The 20,677-nt window shown below is 49.8% G+C and overlaps 1 protein-coding gene across 6 annotated transcripts in view; it reads left to right on the top strand.

The window, feature by feature from the left end:
* TET3 (tet methylcytosine dioxygenase 3) overlaps positions 1 to 9,385 on the top strand; it is a 105,942-nt gene extending 96,557 nt beyond the window's left edge. For all 6 annotated transcript variants that reach the window (XM_082642144.1, XM_082642143.1, XM_082642145.1 and 3 more), the window contains 4 exons: positions 1,215 to 1,304; positions 1,991 to 2,128; positions 5,677 to 6,013; positions 6,617 to 9,385. In XM_082642144.1, coding sequence (XP_082498270.1) covers positions 1,215 to 1,304; positions 1,991 to 2,128; positions 5,677 to 6,013; positions 6,617 to 8,400 — 2,349 coding nt within the window. In that variant the 3' untranslated portion in view covers positions 8,401 to 9,385. The remainder of the gene's footprint in view (positions 1 to 1,214; positions 1,305 to 1,990; positions 2,129 to 5,676; positions 6,014 to 6,616) is intronic.
* The last annotated feature ends 11,292 nt before the right edge of the window (positions 9,386 to 20,677 follow it).

Here is a 20,677-nt window from a genome sequence, read left to right as displayed (position 1 = left end):
CCCTTTACACGTGAGGCACACGGCTTGCCCAGGGCCATGTGACAGTGATGACGAAGTCAGCATTTAAACCCTGGCCTGTGTTTCCCCAGAGCTCACAAGCCTCACCCCCGTGTTGTGCTGGCTTCAGGCCCACTGTGCTGGTGGCAGCGTCTGGAAGGCAGCCGGGGAGTGCAGTGAGTCTGGCTGGCAGCTCCGGCCGCCCTGCTGGACAGACAGCTGAACCACTGGTCCCACCCTTCCATTTCTAATCCTGTGAGTTTGGTACCTTCTTTCTGCCCTCCTCCTCTTCTTTCTTCTCCATAAACTCTTCATGCCTGTGCTCAAGGCTGGCTAGGAGCCCCCATAGCCCAACTTGTTACCCTCAGAGAGCCAGAGAGAGGCTGCAGACACCTTAAACTCTCTGCCAGTCTGGGGACGGCTGCTTTGCCGAGGGCAGCACTATCCAGTGGAACTTCCTGTGATGATGGAAATGTTCTCTGTAGAAAACACAGCCATGGGAGCCACATGTAGCCACTGAACATTTGAAATGTGGCTAGTGCAGTGGAGGGGCTGAATTTTTTTTAATTTTTAAATTCAAAAAAATTAAACTTTTTAATTTAAAAAAAATTTTTATTTAATTTTCATTAAAATGAATTTATATTTCAGTAGCCACACGTGGCTTGTGACTAAACACACGAGATGGTGCGGGTCTAAAGGACAGCACGTTGCGGTCTGGCCGTGGACCTGGCTGGTGATGGGCGCTGGGCCTGGCTGGCTGTGGGGTCTCTAGCACGGGCCTCACCCCCCTCTCCCTGCCTTTATTTACGTGTCTGGACCACTGCGAGAAGCACCCACGCCTGCCGCTCGTGCTTGTACATGCCTGCCACCCCGCACCTCTGCCCTAGGGTGTTGAGCGAGTGCTTAGCGGGAGCAGGAACCTGTTCTAGGTGTTCTGAGCAGCACCGGGGCGGGAGCCTGGCAGAGCAGGTGCTTAGTAGTCAGGGCAACCAGACCCTCAGGCAGTGTCTTCCCTGGTGCGCTTCAGCGTCTCCAGCATTAAAACAGACCTGGCACCCCTCCCACAGGGAACACCGTAAAGGTACCTGATGGCACCTTACTCCCTACCTTCCCACTGGCAACCCGGCAGTGGTTCTAGAATGGAGGTCAGTTTCCAGTGTGCAGAGTTTGCCAGGCAGGGCTGCTCGGGAGGTGTGTGACTGTTCTCCTGTCCACAGGAAGAAGTGCTCCGGAACAGTTTCCAGGACCTGGCCACCGAAGTTGCTCCCCTGTATAAGCGTCTGGCCCCCCAGGCCTACCAGAACCAGGTACTGGGTCTTGGGCTGTTCCGTGCCCACATGTCACCCACGTCTCTGCCCAGGCTCCCTGAAGTGGGGGGACAGCGGAGTGGGCTCCTTACAGGAAAAGCCCAGCCAGAGCTAGAGCAGCGATCTTTGTTAAGGTCTTTGTTAAGACCCCTTGTTTACGCCAAGCTAACCACATCCCAGGCTGTCTCTCCTGTATCCTTGCTCTTTGCCTCTCTCCCCTTAATAATCCTCCCCCTCCTCTGCTCTGGTTTCTACCGGGGAGGCTTGAGTTTCTCTCACCTGTCACTTCTGCACCCCATAGACGAGGTGAGAGGGGCTTCAGCCAGAAAACCTCCCTCCTACAGCCCAAGTACAGGATGGCTGTGGTCCTTAACCCCTTAGAGGGGCTTCAGCCAGAAAACCTCCCTCCTACAGCCCAAGTACAGGATGGCTGTGGTCCTTAACCCCTTAGAGGGGCTTCAGCCAGAAAACCTCCCTCCTACAGCCCAAGTACAGGATGGCTGTGGTCCTTAACCCCTTAGAGGGGCTTCAGCCAGAAAGCCTCCCTCCTACAGCCCAAGTACAGGATGGCTGTGGTCCTTAACCTCCTTCCTCCCTCCTTCCCTCTAAGACCTGGCCTCCCCCATGCCGAATCAGGGCCACTCACCTCAGGTCACTCGAGCAGCTGTCCTTGGCCATCCACACAGGTGACCAACGAGGAAATAGCGATTGACTGCCGCCTGGGGCTGAAGGAAGGACGGCCCTTCTCCGGGGTCACGGCCTGCATGGACTTCTGTGCCCACGCCCACAAGGACCAGCATAACCTCTACAACGGGTGCACGGTGGTAAGGAAGCCTGCAGCCTGTCACAGCCCCACCTGAGAGACGGTCCTGGGAGGGCGCACACCTGTTCTCCGCAGATAGGTGGGCTCAAGGCAGGGAGGGACCCTGCCAGACGACCTGCTCCTGCCCACTTCTCTGGGAAATGCAGGGGCGAGGCTGGCTTGGGTGCTGCAGAATGCAGCCTCTTGGGCACCCAGTGTCTCCCAGTTCTCTAAAGTGTGGCTCCAGGTCTCTCTCAGCACTAGGATTTAAGTCCAAACAGCCTTTTGATTCGTTCATTGAGCGAATGTTTATTGTGCCTCAGGTACTGCTCTAGATGCCGGGGAATAAACTGGACAGGGTGCTGCCCCCAAATGTGATAGAACGTCCAGTAGCGAGGAGGGCTGTGAGCAGCAGGTGAAGTAGGCGAAGGGCTGAACCGACAGCAGAGGCTGTGTCACACGGCACGGAGAGAGGCCTGTGTGAGGAGGGGCACCTGAGCACAGACGCGGAAGGAACGGGCTGACTGCGTGAGGCGGGGGTGCTCCAGGCAGAAGGAGCAGCACAGGCAGAGGCTCAGAGGAGTGAGATGAGAGGGGCAGGGGCAGGGGTGAGGTCACAGGGAGCGCGGGAGGCCGGGAGGGCTGTGGCTTGTGCTCTAAGTGTGATGGGAAGCCCTAAGGTCTCATTGATAAAGTCAGAGGCACTCTCCTGCTCCTGCAGATGGAGAATAAAGTATGTTGGGGTACGGGTGGGTGGGGGAGAATCAGAGCAAGCAGGCCAGGTAGGAGGCTGGGACACGTGTCCAGGCCAGAGGTGACAGGGCTTGGGCAGGAGTGAGGGTGGGGCGTGGGCAGTAATTGGACAGGCTGTGGGTTGATCTTGAAGACGTAGGTGAGAGTAGTTGCTGATGGGGTGGACCTAGGATGTGCGAGTTGCTTGAGCAACGAGGCAAGTGTTGGTGTTGACTGAGATGTAGCATATCAGGAGAGACCAGTTTTGGGGTGAAACTCAATAATTCTCTTTTGAGATGCCTGCTAGATGTCCAGGTGGAGATGTAGAGTAGGCAGGGGAGAGGGAGGGTCTGGAGAAGTGAATTTGAGACTGGAGAGCGCTGAGTTCATAGTTAGGGCCACGAGCCTGGGTGCAGGCGCCCAAAGAGTGAGTGCAGACGGAAAAGAGAGGAGGTGTGGGCTTGGCGGGGGGCACCCTGGAAGGGGTGATGTGGCTGTCTTCTCTGCTTTTTAACTAGGTCCTAGGAGACAGGGCTCCCAGGGGGGCTGTGGAAGAGGCAAGGGCACGGGCATATTCAACTGAAAGGGGGCTCCCAGAGTCGGTGTAGCTTGTGTCCCCAAGGGGATGAACGGCCCAACCCGAGGATTTCATTTCTCCACCTTGACCTCCTTCCCCAGGTCCAAGACTGAGAAGCAAGATGGGGCGGGCTTCTGTCTACACTGTGCTGTGAGGGTCTCCAGCTGAAATACAGAGAGAGAAGGGGGGCCCTCCAGGATTAGGAGAGGGGCAGGGAGGGGGACGGGGCACCGAGAGACAGGAGCACAGGGAGGCTACTTGGGTCCCAGAGCTTCCGGAGTTTGCAGTGAAGAATAAGTGTTTTCCAAAACTGAATAATATTTTTTGTTCTAATTAAACAGTTATTTGTTGTAAAAAATAATTTTAATAATACGAGAAAGTATAAAGTAAAAATGCCTGAAATCTCATAGCTAACCTGTGTTAGCATCGTGATGACCATCCATTTCAGACACCTGAATGTATGTGTGTGTGCACAGCTGTATACATTTTACACATTATGTGTATGTGCTGTTCCATGATCTTGCTTTTCTTAACTCAAGAATACGTGGTGGACAACTTGCTGGTCAGTGGATATAGGCAGCATGTTCTAAGGCTGTGTGTGTGGCTGTGCCACCACTTATCGACCAGTCTCCTATGGATGGCAGTCAGTGCTTTCGTACTCCTCTGTAAACCACAGGGAGGGCGTCCTCAGCACAGCTTTGTGCAGTGGCCCCAGGATAAGGACACTTACAGCCTTGGAGTGCTCGTTTGGCAGCTCACTGGGCAGCAGTAGGGTTTGTCAGGAGGCAGAGAGGGGAGAGAATAGCCCAGAGCTTTACTGGGGATTTCGTAGAACGGAATGGGCAAGGTAGGATAAGTAAGCTGAATAAGTTGAGGATGGATAGTTTGAATAATTTCTGCAGGCTCTGGGCTATAGAGGTGGTCCCTAGTTGTCAATACCTAGCCCTGGGGTGATTTAAGGCAGAGAGAATATCTGCTTGGTGTGTGAGAGTTTTATAAAGGAGATGGTTGGGGGCGGGGACTCTGGGTTGGTTGGTTTGTGTATCAGAGTTGCACTGGCAGGGGATCATTTGCTATCTATAGGAATCAGCTCGTCTTAGGGGAGGGACAGTCCCTCCAGGATCAAGGCCCCAAATGCCACAACATCAGGAATACAGAAAATAAAATATAGTCAATATAAGAGCAAAACGTAAATGAGAAAAAAATCAAACCTTATTAGTAATCAGAGAAACACATACCAACGACGAGATACATTCTGATAACAGGCAAAAGTTTTAAAGAAATTAATAGCAAAAGTATCAGCAAAAGTGTAGGAAAATTGAAACTCACTCTGCTAGTGTAAGTGAAACACTGACGATAATCATTTTGGAGCGCAGTTCGGCAATATGTGGCAGTTCTGCCTTACGGCGTTTATTCTAAGGAATTAAGTATCTTAGAAAATTCAGTGAAAAGGATAAAAGTATTATTTATGATAGGGAAACAGGTTTAAATGGTCATGAGGGATGAGTTAAATTAACACATTATTACAGTGGAATAATATTGTGTGGCTCTTAAATCATATTGGGGAAGCATATTTAACATGTAAGAAAATACCCTGTGTTAAGAAAAAAAAGTTATTCTAAAACTGTGCATAATATAAATGATCCTATTTAATTATTAAAAAGTGAGTGTGTTCTTAATAACATTAAAGTCTAAAAAAAAAAAAAAGTAAGTGTGTATATGACCAAGTATACACAAGGGTTATTTCTACTTGGTGGGATTATGGAGATAATTTTTATGTCCTTTGTGTTGGCCTAAATCTTCTACAACCAGCACATATAATTTTCAACTTTAAGGGCCAAAGGCGGCTGAGTGTTGAAGGCAGGGAGGATCGTGGTGGGAGGTCCGAGGCCCGTGTGGTGACACGTAACGGCAGTGACGGCAGTGGAGGGCAGAACACGGCCCCCGGTCGTGACCTGGCCCCTTTCTGGCCGTGTGACCCTGAGCCGGTCATCTTACCCCCTCCCCCCCAGAGCCTTGTTAGACAAAGTGAACGGATGTGCTTTGAAAACTGTCGAGCAGACTCTAAACGCTGGTGATACCGTTACTCTATAAAGCAAGACAGATGCGCTTTTTAGATGCTCCGGAAAGTAATAGTGGGTAGCTGGGGCTGGGCCGGTGTGGGGAGGGGGCGGCCTTGTGTGCGGGATGCTGAGCCCCTCCCGCTCGGCGTCTGGCTACGCCAGCCCCAGGCACCCTCCCCGTCTCTGTGTTTGGGGCAGGTCTGCACCCTGACCAAGGAAGACAATCGCTGCGTGGGCAAGATCCCCGAGGACGAGCAGCTGCACGTACTGCCCTTGTACAAGATGGCCAGCACGGACGAGTTCGGCAGTGAGGAGAACCAGAGCGCCAAGGTGGGCAGCGGGGCCATCCAGGTGCTCACCGCCTTTCCCCGCGAGGTCCGGCGCCTGCCCGAGCCCGCCAAGTCCTGCCGCCAGCGGCAGCTGGAGGCCCGGAAGGCGGCAGCCGAGAAGAAGAAGGTTCAGAAGGAGAAACTGAGCACCCCTGAGAAGATCAAGCAGGAGGCCCTGGAGCTGGCTGGCATCCCCGCCGACCCAGGTGTGTGGGGACAGGGTGCCCGGCGGGGGTGGCGCGGGCACTGTTGGGTGGGGGGCCCTGGACGGCTCCCTTACCGCCGCCCTACCTGCTTCGAGGTAGGATTCCGTACAGAAAAGTCCTGGGGTCTCTCAGCCACCGGACCATCGATTATCTTAATGTTGTCAGTCAGCGCCATAGCTGCAGCAGCCCCGGGAAACCAGGCCAGATGGGAGGCCCCCGGGAGCCGAACGAAGGAGGTCTCCCTGTCCTCCCAGCGGGCAGCCGGGCGTCCCCCCGGCTCACCCGCTCTCCTCGCTGCGGAAGGTACCGAGGCGGCGGGCGTGTGGTCTGCAGCAGGGTTTTCGGGAGTGGGGCGGCCCTCGGCCCTGCAGTGAGGCCGGGTGGAGTTCGCTAGAGTCGGGAAGAATGACAACGCCGGAGCCCTGGGCTCTGCCGGCTGCTCTTCTGGGGCTTCGAGGGGCCGGGCCGCGCCGCGCCGCACCGGGAGCAAGTCCAGCCTCGCTCGTCTCGCCCGCCCAGCAGAGGAAACCTCTTGGCAACAGGGAGCGTCCGTCTCTGTGCGTCTCTGTGCTTCTTCTCTGTCTTGCCTCCTGTCTTCCTCAGGCCTGTCTCTGAAGGGCGGATTGTCCCGGCAAAGCCTGAAGCCCTCCCTCAAGGTGGAGCCCCAGAACCACTTCAGCTCCTTCAAGTACAGCGGCAACGCGGTGGTGGAGAGCTACTCGGTGCTGGGCAGCTGCCGGCCCTCCGACCCGTACAGCGTGAACAGCGTGTACTCGTACCACTCCTACTATGCACAGCCCGGCCTGGCCTCCGTCAACGGCTTCCACTCCAAGTACGCGCTTCCGTCACTGGGCTACTATGGCTTTCCATCCACTAACCCCGTCTTCCCCTCGCAGTTCCTGGGTCCTGGCACCAGCAGTTTTGAGAAGAAGCCAGACCTCCACGCTCTGCACAACAGCCTGAGCCCAGCCTACGGTGGTGCTGAGTTTGCCGAGCTGCCTGGCCAGGCTGTTCCCACAGACACCCACCACCCTGCTCCACAGCACCAGCAGCCTGCTTACCCAGGCCCCAAGGAGTATCTGCTTCCCAGGGTCCCCCAGATCCACCCAGTGTCCAGGGACCCCGCTCCCTTTGTACAGAGCTCCAGTTGCTACAACAGATCCATCAAGCAAGAGCCAGTAGATCCGCTGGTCCACGCCGAATCTGGACCCAGAGAGCCCGGCAAGTTGGGCAAAATGCCTTTGCCCGAGGCGTCTCAGAACGGGGGACCCAATCACCTATGGGGACAGTACTCAGGAGGCCCAAGCGTGTCCCCCAAGAGGACTAACAGCGTGGGTGGCAGCTGGGGTGTGTTCCCTCCTGCGGAGAGCCCTGCCGTCGTCCCCGATAAGCTCGGTTCTTTCGGGGCTGGCTGCCTGACCCCTTCCCACTTCCCAGATGGCCAGCATCAGTGGGGGTTATTCCCTGGCGAGGGACAGCAGCCAGCCCCGCAGCCTGGAGGACGGCTGCGGGCCAAGCCGTGGAGCCACTGCAAGTTTGGGAACGGCACCTCGGCCTTGGCTGGGCCCAGCCTAAGTGAGAAGCCATGGGCGGTAGGAGCCGGGGATTTCAACTCTGCCCTGAAAGGTGGTCCCAGATTCCAAGACAAGCTGTGGAGCCCCCTGAAAGGGGAGGAGGGAAGGATTCCAACCCCGGGGGTGAGCCAGCTGGACAAAGCCTGGCAGTCCTTTGGCATGCCCCTGGGCCCCACTGAGAAGCTGTTTGGGGCCCTGAAGACCGAGGAGAAGCTGTGGGATCCCTTCAGCCTGGAGGAGGGGACGGCGGAGGAGCCCCCCGGCAAGGGCACGGCCAAGGAGGAGAGGGGCGGCGGGGGCGGCGGCGCTGCTGGGGCCGAGGAGGCAGAGGAGGAGCTGTGGTCCGACAGTGAACACAACTTCCTGGACGAGAACATCGGCGGCGTGGCCGTGGCCCCCGCTCACGGCTCCATACTCATCGAGTGTGCCCGGCGGGAGCTGCACGCCACCACGCCCCTCAAGAAGCCCAACCGCTGCCACCCCACCCGCATTTCGCTGGTCTTCTACCAGCACAAGAACCTCAACCAGCCCAATCACGGGCTGGCCCTCTGGGAGGCCAAGATGAAGCAGCTGGCCGAGAGGGCGCGGGCGAGACAGGAGGAGGCCGCCCGGCTGGGCCTGGGCCAGCAGGAGGCCAAGCTGTATGGGAGGAAGCGCAAGTGGGGGGGTGCCGTGGTCCCCGAGCCCCAGCATAAGGAAAAGAAGGGGCTTGTCCCCACCCGGCAGGCGCTGGCCGTGCCCACGGACTCAGCAGTCACCGTGTCCTCGTACGCCTACACGAAGGTCACGGGCCCCTACAGCCGCTGGATCTAGGTGCCAGGGTGCCAGGGAGCCAGCGTACCTCAGCGTCGGGCCAGGCCCGAGCTGCCTCTGTGGTGCTTTCGCCCTCACACCTGGGGGCGGGTTGGGGGTGCAGAAGTCTTTTTATCTATATATACATATATAGATACGCATATATATGTATTTATGGTCCAAACCTCAGAACTGACCCGCCCCTCCCTTCCCCCCAATTCCCCAGCACTTTGAAGAAGAAACTACGGCTGTCGGGTGATTTTTTCGTGATCTTAATATTTATATCTCCACGTTGGTTTTTTTCCTCCCTTGTTTGGGGGGGCCTTTTATTTTCTCTTGTTTTTAAAACTCTATCCTTGTATATCACAATAATGGAAAGAAAGTTTATAGTGTCCTTTCACAAAGGAGTAGTTTTAAATTCCATTTAAAATGTGTATTTATTGGATTTTTTTAAAAGTGACAATTGTAATGGTAAAGGATCGGCAGGAAAGGCCAGAAGCGCTCATTCCTGCCCAGTCGTGCTGGGCCTGGTGAGCCTGGCCCCCTTGGGAGCTGACAAGGTTCTCTCAGCCATCGGCCCCTCATGAGCCAAGTGCAGGTTGTAGCCACCCACTGCATCCCTCCTGACAGACATGCCTTCCCTTCAGGCGGGGGGAGCCCTCAGGACAGCTTCTGTCCTCTCCGGTAGGATGGGGGAATCTGTAGAAAAACAGCTGGGGTCCCTTGTCCAGTCACCGGCTTGGAGTCGGGGATGGGGGCAGGTGCACCTCAGGCCAGGCACCTGAGATGCCGGCATAGATTTCCCCAGAAACCAGGTTGGAAGTAGACAGCTTCAAGCTTGCTAGTCTCCACACTGAATCCTCTCTGTCCCTTAGCTATCAAGTCACGTGATACCGTGGTCCCCTCGGCAGCACCTCGGGATGGAGCTGGAATCGAGAGGTTCTCAGGAGCCTTTTCCACCGAGCTGACTAGCCAACGAATACTGGCTGAAGGAATTTGTCTTAGTGGCAGTTTAAAAAAAAAAAAAAAAAAAATGCCCCAAAGTCTGTGCTGATACCGAAAAGGGCTACTGTATCTTTAAGAGCAGGACGTTGAACCCAAGCTGTGAAAAGGCAGTGGTGCTGCAGTATTGTGCTGCGTCTGCAGGAGCTCCACACAGCAGTGTGACAGCGGCAACGCATCTCCGTATCCCTGGATTTCACATTGGACAGTGGTGCATGCCTCATACCTGAGCCCACCCCCTCCATGCTCTCAGCTGGGGGGTGGGCCTACACTTAATGGTTTTAAAATGCAAGCGTCAAACATGTTCAGCAGGTAGCTATGATTTTCCTCCCTCATTGGTGCCATTTCTCTATTTGGTCATTTTCTCCTTTCCTTCCTCCCCTCTCCACCCACTTGAACATGCCCGTTCTAAAATTCTGGTGCATTCATTCAGTTCTTTGAAATGAGAATGTGGTGCTTAATTTTTTCAACATTGTTGAGAGAGGTTGGGCCTGACAGGCGGAAGCAACATGCGTTGACAGCAAGTCAGACTTCCTGGAGTGTCTGTTTTTCCTGTGGTATTAGCAGAAATTATATCCAGCTACCCATGTGGATGTGTGTGGTGAGTGGGAGGCTTCCTAAGGACACAGAGGGGACTGTGGCCCCACAGTGACAGCCAAGCCCTGAGATAGACATCGGATATTTATTGAGCAGTTTTATTCAGATGTGGGTCTTCATAAAATGAATTTAACAATCAGATGATTATGCTAAAAGCAAGTTCCTGAGCTTCCAGGTGCCTTGTGTAAGAGCTGAGAACTGACCCGCCGGGTGTTTACTGTAACTGTTCCAGAAGCACTGGCGGAGAGTCGCTGTGAGATGTCCTGAGCATTTATGTGGTCTGGTTTTAACTGTAAATAGTGAAAAAAAAATTTTTTTAAGCACTTTTGCCTAGATTTAAACAGCAACTTGAAAAAAAAGTATGTTTTAACATGTAATTGTGGGAGAAATTGTAAATAGTAGCTGAATATTTAACGTGCTTTGTCTATCCTTCACTTTTACCATATTCTGTAAAGTTGCATTTATTTTACAGGACAAAAATGAACTATTATTGCTTTTGAAATAAATACCCAAGAGCTTATCAGGATTTCGAATTATTCAGAACTCAGATTTATAGGAAAACCTCTGACCTTCAGTTTGACAAGCTAAAGGAAGCAGAGTCTTTAATGAGCATGCTGATTTTCTAGTTTTGAGGAAAAGTTGGGTCCTTTAAATGCTATTTTGCTTATCGCATCAGTACTTTTATGCAGGTCTCATTTGACTCCGTGCTTAGGTAGATGCGGGGGTGCCTTGAAAACTTCATTTTAAATTATCTTAAGCAAGAAATACAATATTTTACAAAACATTTGGAGAATGTGACCGTCTGTATGACCCGGGAAAGCCCCAGGTTGGCTGTTGGTTTGGAAGGTCCTGAGTGTAACCCAGGTGATTCTGATGCTTGGCATGTATGAATCTCCTTGATGTGTGTTAAATAGACTCTTCCCCTCATCCCCCTTTGGTAGCAAAGCCATTAGATGAAAGAAGAAACCAATACAAGCTCCAAGCATGTGATGTCTGTCCCCCCAGCCCAAACAGCCTTCGGTTCATAAATTCTAGATCAGCAAATAGGCTGCTGAGAAGTGAGTCAAGAGGCAGTCTCCATTGGACGTCCCCATGCCCTTCAGAACGGTGTTTCAGAAATTAGGTGGTGCTGTTGCCATGCTTAAGCCCATGCTGATTTTTACACACTACATGTATAACCTACCTCAAATCTCAGTCATTAAATTAGCATGCTTTAGACGTATGTTTAAAAAGTAACTATGCACAGCTCTTTATCCCCCCCCCCTTGCTGCTGAAGGTTTCTTAAAGAGAAAAATCAAATTTTTATTTTTTACTGGCACTATCATTTTTTAAGTCCTAAAGATGATTAACAGACGTTTTTATCATGAGAAGAAACATAAAGCCATTGCAACTAAAGAACCTAACAGCATGATCAAGTTTTAATAATAGTATAGCAGCGGAAATGATGGAGTCTGAAGAGTCATCCCCCAGTGTGCCCTGTCCACAGACGCCATCCACATGCAGTGCAGACATTTGGTTCTTCTTTTGTTTCGTTTTCCCTGCCTTGTGCTTGCAAGGAAAGTACTTGCAAAGTTTTGTGCTAAGAGGTCTTTAAAATAAAAATCGCTTTGCGGCAGGTTCTCGCAAAATAACTGGTGCTAGCTCAAGAAACCGTTATCGAACCATCAGAAATCTTGAGTAAGGTGTTTCATGGATTTTGGGGTTTCTTGTTTTTCTTGTTGTTTGGTGTGTTTTTTGGCAGGGCCTAGGTTTCCCACACTGGCTTCGTGGGTACTGCTTTGCTGTCTCACTGAGATGACAGGTATGCATGGGAAGAGATCATACCCACCCCTCTTGGTCCTTTCACCAGCCTCTTTTGGAAACAGTAGTTTGCAGAACAAGGGACTTTTAAAGTGCTAAAGTAAGGAAAGAAAGAGCAGATCTTAATTGCTTTGTACCCGACAGCAGTAGGTGTGTGAGGACGGGTGACAGTGAGTAAGTTGATGATAACCTGATTCCATTGAGAGAACCCGGCCAGGCTTCATGAAGTTAACCACCGCCAGATCTCACACCAAGGCAGTGCTGTGGAAAATTTAAATGATAGCCCTGACGTGCCTCAACCAATCTCTCTTTCCTTTTGTTACTGAAATGTGTTTTATGGACTAGGAAGCATTTTTATGAATTGAAATAGTATAAATAAAATGGTGCTATGGTGTTTTAATGTGACTGTCCCTGATCCTGTCCTGCTGAGGTGCTATCAAGGTTCTGAAACCACAACCAACCAAAAACAAGGTGGGCTCCAGTCTCTCTTGGCTTCTCCCCCCCCCCCCCCGGTGCTGTCTCCTTAGACCTCTGTTTACGTGCTAGAACCTGCTCTGAGCAGTTTTTCTGTTTTGTTTTATTCTTCCCTTGCTGGCCAAATAGAAAGGCAAGTCTCGAAGGCAGCCGGCCCCCTTTCTACGACGGGGGATGGGCCTTCCTGGCTTGGAGGTGGCGGGCGCTCTCGTCTCACATCTGTCCTCTTAGGCCTGATAGGAAAGGAGGTGTGAAGGGCTCTTTTCTTTTTTTTTTGGAGGAAGGGGCGTTGGGTACTCCTGCCTCTTCTGACGTGGCAGGCACTCTCATCGCCGACACACAGTTTCCTCCTGCAGCCCGGGGTGCCAAGTAGACGTCTCTGGGGGTCCCAACGGTGCTCTGCACGCCAAGGTGGGCCAGATGGGCCTCCTTCCTCACCGAGCGCTGGCCAGGACCGTGGTGGGCAGGGGTCTCACTCCTTAGCTCCCCACAGCCTTCGCCCCAGCAATGCTTCTGCTTCTCACTGGGAGCCCCTCATGTTCAAACTTAGAGGAAGGAGCTTTCTTTGCTCACTCTGTGCCACTGAGGCTCTTTTTAGTTGGTGCTATTCTAAATTCCTTCTTGGGTCCACAAAAGTTGATATTTTAAAAACTCAACAGGAAGCTCCATTTTGTGTCATCCACTGTCACAGTAATTTTTTTAAATACCTCAAAACGGGACATCATGACAACTTCGGTAAAGGAGATTCCATGAGGGTCTGATACATACAGGTTGTCCATTTGATGACATACCTGACCTTGAAGAATCTGGGGTCACTTTGTTTTTCATTCTTCAGTTAAAATGGCAGAATGCCTAAAGGAAGGACTGTGGTTGACTTTATTTCGTTTCCTTTTTTTGCTTTTGAATAAAATGTGAATTTCCCATGCCCATCTCATCGAGCTTTCTCAGTCATTGTTGCTGTCATTTGAAATGACTCCCTCAAAACCTAGTTTTATTAGCCAGCTGCATCTGCTGTAGTACACGGCCAACTTCAACATGCCCTGGACCAAAAGGAACATTTGTGGGGGTGCATACCCCCAGCATAGGTTATACAGTCCCACACCCACGTGTGCAAAGAGTTTTTCCGTGTGTGAGGCCCCTGTCTTGGCGCTCCCAGCCCTTCCTTCTGCAGAGCTGCCGACAAGAGCAAAGCAATAGGCTTCTTCCCTGAGCAGAGACTGCAGCACAGAAATGCAAAGTCTAAAGTTGCTTTTGGCCTAAGAATCAGTGAGAATTGGCCTACTTCCTTGTTTGCTTCTATTCTGATATCAGGGATGCTTTTTGTAGTGGTATTGTTTGCTCTCTTTTCTCATTTTGACTACCTGTCATTCAGGGATAACTCATCGTTATTCACATGAGGATTTAAAAAATACTATTTGGCTCATTTGAACCTCCAAATTTTCTTGGTTCCAGTACTTTTTTTTCTTTGGAGGGGAAAAAGGAGGAGAAAAACAGGAGCGATGTAATTTCTTTTTCACATATTCTAAGTTAAAAAACAAGAAACAAGGACAGGTCATATTGTGGCATATTACTGCATTAGACTTCATCTAGAACCCCTGTAGCTTTTTGGTGTGTTTTATTTCTTCTCTCTTTGAATTCCTGTTTGGTTACTTGGCTTCCAATGGAGGTGAACTTAACAACCATACTTGAATATTCCGTCTTGACTTTGTAACTGTGGCTACTTGAAATGAAGTTTATCTGGGGTTGATGGATGAATGGTAGATTTTTGCAATGTCTCAAGGCAATAGGATGTGTATTATTAAACTGTAGATATTCTTAGTACAGTAAATTTATGCCGATAATTTTATTTTGTATAATTTTTACCTTTTTGTTAATATTTTTCCTCCCACTTTCTTGGTTTTGCCTCCTGAGCTACCCTCCGTGCCCTCCCTTCTCCCCCAGTGTTTCAGCAGATTTGATTTAGGGTGCCTAGAAATTGCAAGTATGTATCCTTTTTTGATTTGTATTTTATTATAATTTACACAAACAACTGGGTTTGTGAACTGTATTACTCCTGGTATCTTTAAAATATTGTGGGTGTTTTAATAAATTTTATATTTATTTTTTGCACTCAAATTCTGTGTGGCTTCTTCCCCCCACCCCACCTTGAATTGGGCCCAGATTGCGGTATTTAAGATTCCCTGTAATCCCACCCTCCCCCTGCAGGTTGTAGGTACACAAAGGAAGCCCTGACTAATGGCCTGTTCCCCTTCCACCTCCTGCATAAAGTGATGTTCAAAGACTGGCAGCTGTTAAAGCTGCCATAAAGGGGGAAAGTAGACGTGGCCGTTCACTCATCCGTTTCTCCTTTGGTTTGCTTTTCCCCTTTGATCTTTTGGTCCCCTCTTTCCATTCAGTTTGGAGACTCCCACGCCCCCGCCCCCATTAAGACTGTTCACTTCTGATGTACTGTTTGCTAAGGATTGCTGCATCCTGCTCCATTCTGGTGGCCTCAGCAGCACATCCAGTAGGAGGGGCCTATCTCTGGAGAGAGGAGCTTTCCCATAAGGTCCCATGCCTGGGGCTCCCTCTTTTCTTTCAGATTGCCAATTCTGCTGATGGCTGAAGAGGGAACTATTGAAGTTGAAGAAAGGAAAAGAGAGAAGGGCCAATGGGAGGAGGAGAAACCATCCCTTCTGCTTGAAGCATCGGACTAAAGTGCATTCAGCGTCTCTGAGGGACAGCCAGCCCCGCAGTCCATAAAGACCAGCACCCTGTCCAGTTGATGCCTGTATCCCGTTAGGTCACGAGACAGGAAGGCTCCTCTCTGAGGACATTTGCGTGAAAACCCCATCATTCCAACAGGGGTGCCAGATGACAGCCTCGGGGGTTTTCTTCTCTGTTTCAGTTGCAAAGGAACCCTCTGGAAATGCCTGGGCAACCAGGGTTACCAGGGCTTCTCACAGATGTTCGTGTGTTTTATGAAAGTGGGGTCACACTGTGTTTGGTAACCTGCTTTCCACTTGACATCTTTGAGTTGAAAGAGACCTAGTGTCCCCTTTCCCAGCCCCTGTTGTGTTGGCCCCATTTCCAGGCCCTGAGGTGAGGGGTAGGAGATTACTGCTTCGCCAGGGACTGACTCCCTCCTGGGTAATATAAATATGCTTTCATCTCTCCTTATACAAATTCCGTGTTAGATATAGAAAAATTAGAAGACAGGAGTTTTAAAAAATTATTTGAAATCCCACTACAAGAGAACCACATATTATGGGTCACAAACATTTCCTGAGTATTTAAATATAACCATATGTGTGTATATATATATATATTTTTAATGAAATAAAACAATAATACCATGTTGTGATCTTTTTTCACTTAACATATCTTCAAGTATCAGTAATACAGAACTAGAGTTGACCCTTGAACAACGTGGTGGTTAGGCGCACCAACCCTCTGCACAAAAAGCCTCAGATTATTTACCTGTCCACCCTCTGTATCAGCACTTCCTTGGTATCTGAGGTTCCACGTCTACCCACTCAACCAACTTGGATCCCGTAGGACTGTAGTATCTACTATTGAAAAAAATCTGCGTTGGGACTTCCCTGGTGGTGCAGTGATTACGAATCCACCTGCCAATGCAGGGGACATGCGTTCGATGCCTGGTCCGGGAGGATCCCGCATACCACAGAGCAACTAAGCCTGGGTGCCACAACTACTGAGGCCACGTGCCACAACTACTGAAGCCCATGTGCCGAGAGCCCGTGCTCTGCAACAAGAGAAGCCACCGAAATGAGAAGCCGGAGCACTGCAATGAAGAGTAGCCCCCACTCGCCGCAACTAGAGAAAGCCCGCGTGCAGCAATGAAGACCCAGTGCAGCCAAAAATAAATTTTTAAAAATTAAAAAGTGAACCTGTGCAATTCAACCCCATGTTGTTCAAGGGTCAACTGTATATCTTTTTAAAGAGTTGCCTAATATTTCATTGTGTGGATTTACTCATCCACACATTACTATGGAACTCTAAGATTCCAACTTGTTGCAGTTATAAACTGAACTAATCTAAATCTGCCTCCATCGTCTTTCCACTAAATTTCCTTGTACTCCAAGAAGCATCTAAATTAATCCCTCTGAGCCACATGACTGCATCCTTAATTCCCTGAACCTTCTTGTGACCCTATACTACCCCCCCCCCATATCCCTGTTCACACCTAGAGCATCCTTCGCTATAGTGGGATCTCTAGAAATGACCGCTGTCCCAGATGGGGTATGGCTGGCCTAAAGCAAGCACACAGACACCACGGAGTCCCACAATCGGGACACGCCATTTTTATTAACACACACCAAAGTTTATTAGCTTTTTAATCAGCTGAGTCACGCTGAGGGCTGTGTGGCTCAGTGGAAAGAACATGGCTCCCTCACTTCCCAGTTGTGTGACGTGAGATGAGCTGTTTCATCTCCCTGTGTCCTTTTCTTTGTCTGTAAAGCAGGCTAATACCACCACGTAAGATGGATATGAGGATCAAAAAGAAATACTAGAGAAGTCAGAGTACCAGGCATTTGAGATGTGGCAGGTCTAGAAGCTATCGTTATCACTCTGGGCACATAAGAAGCTTTAAGTCACTAAAGAGTCCAGGACTCAGTTGTGGACCACAGAGTGACCTCTTCTGTGAACTACGGCCAAGTCAGGCTCCCGAGCTCCAGCCTTTATGCACTTCATCTTGTGTTTTTACTTCTACACACGGCACTTGAACCTTAACCATCCTGAATGGGCTGTTTAACCCGTCCTCCCTGCCAGTGTTGAATCTTAATTTTGTCGATATTGTTTAACCCTCCATAGCTATGCAAACTTGTTCAATAACCTTATCACAAGTTCTGCTGATGCTCTTGTAGGCTGCTTTACCTAGGAGAGCTGTTAGTCATTTTATGTCTCCCATTGTATTCTGAAAATCATAGGCACTCCTTGTCCTGTAAGAAGAAATGAATTGATACCCTTAGGGAGCGGGGGATCAGCTGAAATACATTCAACACATGTCACAGTGCACGTCCCCGTCAGAGACACAGGCACACCACAGAAGACACAAGAGGACCACACATAGAAGACGCCATAGAAGACATAATCAAAGCCTCATCAAAATCTAGATCCAGGGCTTCCCTGGTGACGCAGTGGTTGGGAGTCTGCCTGCCGATGCACGGGACATGGGTTCGAGCCCTGGTCTGGGAGGATCCCACATGCCACGGAGCAAGTAGGCCCGTGAGGCACAACTGCTGAGCCTGTGCGTCTGGAGCCTGTGCTCCGCAACAAGAGAGGCGGCGATAGTGAGAGGCCCGCGCACCACGATGAAGAGTGGCCCCCGCTCGCCGCAACTAGAGAAAGCCCTTGCACAGAAACGAAGACCCAACACAGCCAAAAATTAATCAATTAATAAACTCCTACCCCCAACATCTTCTTAAAAAAAAAAACAATCTAGATCCTTCCAATGCTACCCTGACTCCCACCTGCAGAAGCCTTGGCAGATACCTGCTCTCTTCCTCTGCCAGCAAACCCAGACCCAGGACCAATACCCCTTCCCTACCCTTCAAACATCTTTCCTATTTTGTCTTTTTTCTTCTCACACATTGACTCCTACTCCTTGAGACTACGCCCCTCCCCGCGGACATTTTCTCTTGATTTGCACCCTTTGCTTCCCCTCTGACATGCCTCATCGAGACTATCCTCTTTCTGCAGCTCCTCCCCTCACCGTGCTCTCAGGACTGTCGGCCTGATCCTGCTCTGCCCTCAAGCTCACCACCTTTCTCCCTGCTTCCCATCACCACCACGTTTCTGCAGGTGTAGACAACCTCCTGGCTTCAACATCCACACTACTCACTCACCCTGTCTTTGTTCCTCCAGAAAGAGCTGTCTTCTAGGCCAATGATTCTGTCTTCACTGATCTCTCAAAACCCTCTGCTCCTGGGATGTACCGCCAGTGACGTCCCATTATCCCAGAACCCTAAAGCCCTCCGCTCTTCTCGTGGCCCCTTTGTGCCCTCATGTCCATTAAACACATATGCCCCCCAGGAGAAAAGGCTCAATCCTCACTATGACCTATAAGCTTGCCCTCAGAGGGCTTGCTCAGCCACCAGGCCTCAACCATGACCCTAATGCCAGTGATTTCCAAAGCTGTGTCGAGCCCCGAGACCCTCATGAGTTTGGGCTGCTGGATAGCTCTGGATGGCTGTTTGGCAGGGCCAAAGTCTTAACACACCTAAAATTGACCTCTCAAGTCTCTGCCATATTTTCCTCTGGCTGTTGATGGCCCCATCATTCTTCTGGTCACATCCTGACACCTGCCAAGGCTGGATTTTACCCCTTTCGTGTCCTCAATCCTGCCTCCTCTTTTCACTATTATTAGCAGTCCACACTGTGCAGTTGCACAGTCCATTCACATAGACTAACATGTGGGCCTTGATCATTGGCATAGATTCCCTGTGGGCAGGAGAGGACCACAGCAGGGTCTTCTAAAGCCAGGGGCCCAGGGAAGAGGCATCTCATACTTTGGTCTAAAAATGAGAACTTTCTGAAAGATTAAGTGACTTGCCCAAGACCATCATCTAGGAAGTGGCAGAATCCAGACTCAAACCAGGTGTGTCTGACACCAAAGCCTGAGCCCCATCCAAATATACCCCTGCTTCTTCTGCACCTTAAGAGCCATGTATCCAAGGGATACACATTGTTCTCGCTGGCAGGAATCTACCCGCAAGCTGAGCTTAAGGTATGGCTGACAGCCTGCAGGTCTATGAGTACAAGAGGCGTAGGACAAGGTGGCTCTGCAGGAAGGCTTGTGCTTTTTAGAGCTTTTCAAAAGTATCAATATTTGAAAGTCTGCATTCTAGCCCCCATTTTATCTCCCTGCTCACCTCACCAAAGCCGATCTCCTTACCTAGATAATCTTCCTTAAACCAAAGAGGATGATACTATTTCCCTGTAATACTCCTCACTGCTCTCCATATGGCACAGCTCTCAGGGTAAGGTGCAACACCCTAACTCCGTCCGAGGGCCCTGCAGGACATGGCCCCAGCTCACAGCCCACTCGGTGTCTTTGTCCGATGATCTCCTGCCTGCCCCCACCCCAGCCAGGTGGCTTCTCACAAATGAAAGTGCTCTCAGGCTAATGATAGTGCAAATAATACCCCCAAGGACTCACGCCTTTTAAAATCCGTTAAAATATTTACATAAACTATAAAACTACTCCAAATAAATTATCAATAAGAACAAAAAGATCAACAAGATTTTACTCAAGGAAGTATGAATAAACAGGAAGTCGAGTTTTCTGAAACCAAAGAAAAACTTTTACTGCACAAAGAACCTCAAACACTAATTCAGAGACTAGCAATGAATCCTTTGCAAGAAATACAGAAGGTTAGACAGTGATTGCAATCTATTCTCAAAAAAAAAAAAAAAGCTACAAGTGTATATTGTACAACACAGGGAATATAGCCAATATTTTATAATAACCATAAATGCAGTATAACCTTTAAAAATTGTGAATCACTATACTGTAACCTGTAACTTATATAATATTGTACGTCAACTACACTTCAATAATAAATAAATAAATGAATAAATAAATAAAAAGAGTATGTCACCCACTCAACAAAAGCAAGATTCCTCGATAATAGACTAAATAGTATCGATGCTGAAAGCACGACTGATATGCTGAGAACGGAATAACTAAGTTAGATCAGGAAACAGCTATTTAACACAAAAGATTACATAGGGAGATGCACAAGGCCATAAAAGACTATGCGAATAGAGCAATGAAATGCCTCTTGAAAATACAGACTTCCCAATAAAGGGCACAGAATAAATTGTTCTGAATCAGTAATCAAAGGTCTGTGGGAAGAAAAATGTTCTGAATGAGGTCAAGTGGAATTGTTACCTCCAAGGCATTGCAGGCTGTGGCTCATTTGATCAAGAAGTCCAAGTCCTGGAGATTAACCTCCTCCTCTTTGGCTGAGGAATCATTTCCGCAAACACATTTCAACTCTTCAGCCATGTTTACATTCGGAACCCTGAGCAAAAGCTGTAGGCCCGCAGCCCATAAGTCTCAGATCCACTCAGTCCATAGCCAGCACCGAACACCTCGCTCTCAGCAGCTACTGTGCTGGGTGCTGGCCACACACCGCCAGGCCCAGACATCCAAGCAGTTCAGAACAGAGGACCTCACTGGAGACTAAAATGTCCGGCTGGTTTTTTACTATCCCTATGCACTGGCAATTCTAAACAATGTCATTGCTAAGGCAATAAATGAGGTAAATATTATGGTACAAAAAAGGAAAAGTGAACTAATGCTTTGTTTTTAAATTAGTAAACTTTATTTGTAGAGCAGTTTTAGGTTTATAGAAAAATTTATTGGTAAGTGGAGAGTTCCCATATACCCACCCCATCCTCCCCAATTTCCCCTATT

The sequence above is a fragment of the Mesoplodon mirus genome (assembly GCF_964341445.2).
Source record: "Mesoplodon mirus genome assembly, chromosome: 14".
Lineage (NCBI taxonomy): Eukaryota > Metazoa > Chordata > Mammalia > Artiodactyla > Ziphiidae > Mesoplodon > Mesoplodon mirus.
This window is presented reverse-complemented; position numbering and strand designations above follow the sequence as displayed.